Source organism: Gymnoscopelus microlampas (genome assembly GCF_963454915.1).
Source record: "Gymnoscopelus microlampas genome assembly, chromosome: 8".
In the NCBI taxonomy this organism is placed as follows: Eukaryota; Metazoa; Chordata; class Actinopteri; order Myctophiformes; family Myctophidae; genus Gymnoscopelus; species Gymnoscopelus microlampas.
Genome location: NC_139945.1, coordinates 46,012,397 through 46,018,719, shown reverse-complemented (window position 1 = coordinate 46,018,719; position 6,323 = coordinate 46,012,397). Strand labels below are relative to the sequence as shown.

Here is a 6,323-nt window from a genome sequence, read left to right as displayed (position 1 = left end):
CAATAAAGACCAAAAGAAGATGTGGTTTACTCTGACATTGTCTCTTCGGATAAGGGTGCTTTTTTTCCCCCCAAGTCCATTCTTCTAATGACCCCTTACTTAACTTCTAAAACATGTTTAGGTAATGAATTGTTGGAAGCAAAATGGGATAATAGATAAACATTTAACATTTTGGAAATATTAGTTATTCGCACATCATATGTTGCTGCAACATGAATGTGTTTGTAAGGGTGTGTGCTATGGAATGAGGCCACAAATAAGATATGTCTGCAGCAGGGATTTCAGAATATACTGTATATGTAACATGGGACTATTTTGGAGCCAAAGAAGACCCATGTGTATCGTTACTGACTCGTCACTCCATGGAAAAAGCACCAGGAAGACACATCAGCACCATGGACAGTGCTTGTAAACTGAATGTTTATTAGTCTTTATTTTTTTCATTGAATCTCCTCCACTAGTTGTATTGTTCACTTCATGACTGTTCATCTTATACTGTATCACCCAGGTAGTTGTTTGATCATTTCCTTTTTTTTCCCAGTTTGACCTCATTTCTGAGATTTATTTTTTAATACACACCACTACTGCTGGAACTGCCCTATGAAAGAAAATAAATATCAGAATGGAACCTGTTGCTTGCCTCCTCTCCTCCTTCTGTGTACTCATTACTCACGTCAGTGTAGTCCAGTAGTCCTGAAGCATGCCTGTTTCTCCTATTCTTAGAAAAGTAGATTACAATTATTTTCTATTTGTTTTCATCCAATCCTTAAATGACTACCAAAGTCCTTAAACCTAAACAATGTGGAAAACCCCACACCAGAGCTATTGAGAGAGTTACGATACTCCCATAGGCCTCCATAAACGAATATCCATACATCATTCAATATTCAACAATTTATTGCCAAAAACAACTTCGTTGATTTGGAATTTATTTTGGTGTGCTTTGAGATAACAAGAAGAATGCAAAACTAACATTGACTTCTCATAATTCTTCTGAAAGAATAAGCTAATATTTGATAATAACTTTGGCAAAAACAGCTAAAATAGCCAATCTACAACCTCACAACATACGGCAGTGTGGCAACTCACTAGTATTTAGTGTTTGAATAGTATTTGAACTGTGCATAATGTTTATCTGCTGTAATCAAGAGAGCATTTAGAACAGCTGCTTTGATTAGGTACAGGTGTGATTATAGTCCTGTATATAAAGTCAGGTCAGGGTCACACTTTTATCAGTGGGTATAAGTGGGAAAGACAGCCTTGAGGATAGACCAGAAGCATTTTTGACAAGTGCACATGGGACAAGTGCAACAAAGGTTCTGGCAATTACTTTCAGAGATCTCTTCATTTTCTTATTTTGGAGCATTGCTTCACTGAGGTGCCCAGCTTGTCGGACAAAAGAAATGGGCTCAGGTGACAGCACTGAGGAGAGAGCAAAATGATATCCTTACATAACATTCACACAAATCTTCTAACAAATTATGTTACAAAACCAATTGTCCAAATATTATTATTATTTAATTAAGCATCCACCCATTTGTTTTCTTTGTACTAGATTGCCTCATTAGTAAGTTTGTTACATTATGTTATGTATACTTCAAGGTCTAGTCTAGTGGACCCCAGCAAGGATAACTGTTGTTGCCGTAATAACTAATAGGGATTGTAAATAAAGAAGAGAGTGGTGCAGCTACTTGCTAGATATATTCAAATTCCAAATGCATTAGAGCAAAGATGATGTCTGTTTAGAGCACTATTTACCGGTCGCTGTGGGTTTGAGGAACTCGCCTCTGGTTCATCCGACATCTGGATTTTGAAATCAGAAGAGAAACGAGAGGTCTGGAGAACAGATGCCATCTCCCCATCAACTTCTACCTCTACATCTTTCTGCAAGGCACAACAGATAAATGATGATATAATTATCTCTTTTTTGTGAAGCTCACAACCCAATGCATCATTGTGAGATTGTAGATGTATTATTTTCAGGGTGCGAAACTGTCTTTTGACAAATTACAAATTAAGCATTACCTTGAAGGAGTGGGATGAATCAAATTCAAACTCATCTGGGAAATCTGTTATGGTTCCTTTATAGGTTACCATTGCCTTTGCCATGACTGCATTTTTAGGCAACTTAAACATCCTGTAAGTGCCAGATGCATATTTGATGTCACCTGTTGGGGTAAGTACACAGAGTGACTGACGCTGATGAATTCCAAAATGTAAAATTGATCACTAGAAGTAATCAAATGTAAAATCTGACTTTTTACCTGCTTTTTCCTTGAGCTCATTGTTATGGACCACAATGTGAATGGCAGAAACAAGGTAGGGAGTGCTGAAGCCCACCATCTGGGCCAATGAAATGAAGTCTTGCCAAAACAGAGAGCCACCCATTCCTTCACCTATCCAACAGACACTGATTAGCACCCCCAAAAATGTGTTTCTCTATGGATGCTTTGCACAAAACTCTAAACATCAACAATACCCAAAGATAACTCTGTGTCACAGCTATATTGGTATTCAATTGAATCAATGTAATTTACCCCACAGAATTGGATCTTGCTTGAAGTGATCAGGAAGCATTTTGCTGGCATACATGTCACTGAAGTACATTTCTCCTCCCTCCTGTATTATAAACGTGCACAAGGAAAGTGACAGTGATATATGTGTGCATAGTGTATGTACGTGTATATCATAGGCGCCTGAGCAATTTAAGCAATTGCTCCAATATGATATATATAGATGGAGCCATCTATATTCTTGTTCCATCAAGAAAAAGTTAAAGTTTTTGGACCAGAGGATTCTGTGGGGGGAAATACCTGTTCTACAACATACTATGGTTCAACATTTCACATTTGTGCCATCACGGCTATAGGCAGATGTTAAATCACTTTTGGGGTTGCTCAATAGTGCGTAGCAAAAAATCCTGAAGGGGGTGTCAACAGTGTCATTTGGAGCGGCGGACATCTTGGTGGGGGATAAACAGGTTGACTTAACATTGTCTCCCACCAGTATGTCTGCAGCTACTAAGCCACGCCCCCCCCCCCCCCCCCCCCCCGTGGTGACGACACGTTGCCAAGCACTATAGTATAGAGGCCCCTCAACATGCGATTCCATGTTGGGTTGATAGGATGTGTGTATGATATATGGAGTTTTTTTGTAAGAAATAAGCCCCTCCCACTAATCTTGGAAGCGAATTACAGGTAAATAGTGTAGCGTTTCGCACACCAAGCTGGAATGGAACCCCGGTCTCCAGTTCGGCAGGTAACAAGCAAGTAGCAAGTTACGGCCGGGTCTTTCGCTACACTACCCCCTCATTTCAGAAGCGCGCCCTCGCGCTTCACGGTTCACTCACGTCCCTCAGGCGAGGGCACGCTCCACCGGTCCTCGACCACTTCCGACACCAATGTAGCGTTTCGCGCACTGAGCTGCCTGGAATCGAACTCGGCAGACCGGCAGGTTACAAGCAACGCCAAGAGAGCTAGCTCCCTTGGAGGAGCAAGTTATGGCCGGGTCTTTTGCGGGGTCGCTAAAATAGTAAGGAATATCAAAAAGCTGTTTGACGCTCATTATCACATGATGACTCCCGAGATCATGTGTACCTAATATGGTGGAGGGAAAGAACATGTTTCTGTAACAAACAGTGACATTTGTCCCATTTGTGACACAACAGAAACCATTGCCTAACACAGCTGATTTATGCATATCAGCGGCGCAGCATGCCCGTGATTGGGCTATGGTATTGACAACGGGTCGCGAATGTACAGTCCATATATGGGCATATGTGTGCGACTGTGTGCCCACCACAGACAGACACCGCCTGCCCCAAATTCAACTTTACATAGTAGTAGAAAAATTGTACAAGAGTCTAACCTTTAGTACTCGGTGAGCTTCCTGTAGCACTGTCTTTTTGTCAGGACACAAACAGATCACACAGTTGGATCTGTAAAGAAAAAACAGCTTTGGAATCAATCTGTTGTGTGATGACTGGTCATTCGTTTCAGCGTAGCATCATAATAAACATGCCATTTGCCTTCTTAGATAATAGACTTACACAACAATATCCATTGAGTCATTCTGGATACCAGCCTCACCAAGCTTCTCCATATAACCTTGGACAAAGGAGGTGTTGGGCTTGTCATAACCAAACGTCTCTCTGTGGTACTCGATATATTTCTGAGATGCGAGGATCTAAAAAGAGACATAGTCACATCAATTTGAGGTGTGTAGAAAGGAATGTCCATTTGTGTACAGTATGTTTATGTATGAATGAGCACATCATTACCAATTCCTCAGTCATATCAATCCCTGTGACTTGCCCACTCTGTCCGACCAGTTTGCTGAGAGCATAACAGTCTCTTCCTGAACCACTTCCCAGGTCCAGAACTCGGCAGCCCTCAAGCTTCTCTGGAACCGGAAGGCCACAGCCAAAGAATCTGCAGAGTGAAACAGAAAAGCATTATACAAGTTGCAGCAAAAGGGTCCATTGCTGACGAGGTGCACACAGTAAAACCCTAGTGTTGAGACTAAAAATGTGCTTTCACACATGCACTGCAACACTGAACTTATCTAGACATTCCATACAGGACCTGTACGTGACCAGACAATAAACACAAAACCTGTGTATAGCCAGCTTTGAGTCCATGTGTTAATAAAGCATGCCACTGACCGAAGAATTCACAGTGAGTGAGTGGACATCTTCCACAGTTTATATGAGAAAATGGCAACATTCAGGATTTTACTGTGTGGCTGTGTCTTACGGCTCAAGGGGATATGAAAAGTATAAAATTCCTTAAAACATTTGTGTGTCAGGAATGTCAAGGGTGAAATCTGTGTCCTACCTTTTAACTACTTCTGGGTGAACCAGGTTCAATGCATTCAGAGCATCTTGTGATGTTGGTCTGGCAGACAAACTGCAGGAGGCAGCACTTGTTTGCAGATCACAGGATGACTCCAGGCGGGAGCCATAGAATTTCTAGACGCACACAGCAACAATAAATGCATATTACACACACATTTAAATAAATAATAATACAACTGAATTGTAAAAGGCAAAAAGCTTTACAGAGTAGCAAAAGATAAAGACAAAATTGTTGCCCTGTGGGAGGCCCTGTCTGTGAGTGACCTCACCCTCCACTAGACGGGGCAACAAAGTAATAATGTCACAACAGTGGTGGAAAAGGTACTCATTTTTTTACTTAAGTAAAAGTATCAATACTGCAAATGTAGAATACTGTTTCAAGTGAAAGTCCGGAACAAAAACAATGCAATACAAAACAATACAATACCTTCACGTTTTCATGCACTTCACTTTGCATTCTGCCACGACGGGTGTATCAAAATAAACAGATAAAGTTTGATAAAACAAATAGAACTTTGAACCTTGAACTCAAATTTCCGGTCTCTTCATCCGGGTACGTTAAAGACAGAACCGTCGAACTCGTCCTAGTACGTTTGCGTATCTTTCAGCGCATCCCCTCTTTGTTTGCGTAGTTACGTTGACGTAAACGGCGTACCGGTTGTCTGTGGTTTCCAGTGCGCTCCGCCACCAGTGTTGCCATGTCCGCTTATTATAAGCGACTTTTCTTGGGCTTGTTAAAGTGTAGTTGCTTATGGGTTTGTTTCCTAAATTTTGTTTAAACCAGTGGTTCTCAAACATTTTCATGTCAAGGACCCCCGAATTAATATGTATTTGTCCACACGGAGTCCCCCATATGAAAAATGTTTTGTACCAGCCAGGGACCCATAACTAACCTCGTGTCACCAGACTTTCCACCACGGACGAAAGCCAGGTATGCATCCTAAAGCTGAGCCGCGTGATCCGGTTTAGAAAAAAATAAAATAAATATCATGTTCCGGTGGTGGGTTCCGGTTGGCGTTGCATTGTTTTTGTTCCCCACACAATGCAAATCAATTAGTTTAGTCTCGCTAGTCACGCTACGAGATAGAATGAAAGATGGACGTACCAAACAACTATTATAACAAAAGAAACGAAACGATTATACTAAACTAAACACATTTTTAACAAGGGGAATGATTTTGGATGTGCACGGCACCGGAGGTTCCAGCCGCCTGATGACGTAAAGTTATTTCCGTCCAGACCGGATCAGAAACCTGAAAATGGTACTGAGCCCAGGCTAGGGACCCCCACACCAGATGTGTGTTCAAAGGTTTAAAAAAACAACAACATCAAAACATGTTCACGCTTTTCATAAGATGTTCGTCTTCTACGTCTATTTTCAAATAGCTGACGAATATAGACATGTAAATTGCTCGTGTGGCCTTTAAGTCGCTTCTTTTGGGCTTGTTTTCGTAGACCCTGTTGCTTG

At 41.3% G+C, this 6,323-nt stretch overlaps 1 protein-coding gene across 1 annotated transcript; it reads right to left on the bottom strand.

Annotated features, from left to right (window-relative positions):
• Positions 1–71: 71 nt before the first annotated feature.
• On the bottom strand, positions 72–5,383 carry LOC311050860 (arsenite methyltransferase). Its single transcript, XM_084065047.1, has 10 exons — positions 5,283–5,383; positions 4,836–4,969; positions 4,280–4,430; positions 4,049–4,185; positions 3,868–3,937; positions 2,538–2,619; positions 2,265–2,396; positions 2,026–2,168; positions 1,759–1,884; positions 72–1,422 (listed from the first exon to the last, which is right to left on the bottom strand). The coding sequence occupies exons 1-10, from the start codon at positions 5,310–5,312 to the stop codon at positions 1,345–1,347; spliced, it is 1,083 nt and encodes a 360-aa protein (XP_083921173.1). The 5' UTR covers positions 5,313–5,383; the 3' UTR covers positions 72–1,344.
• Positions 5,384–6,323: the final 940 nt, after the last annotated feature.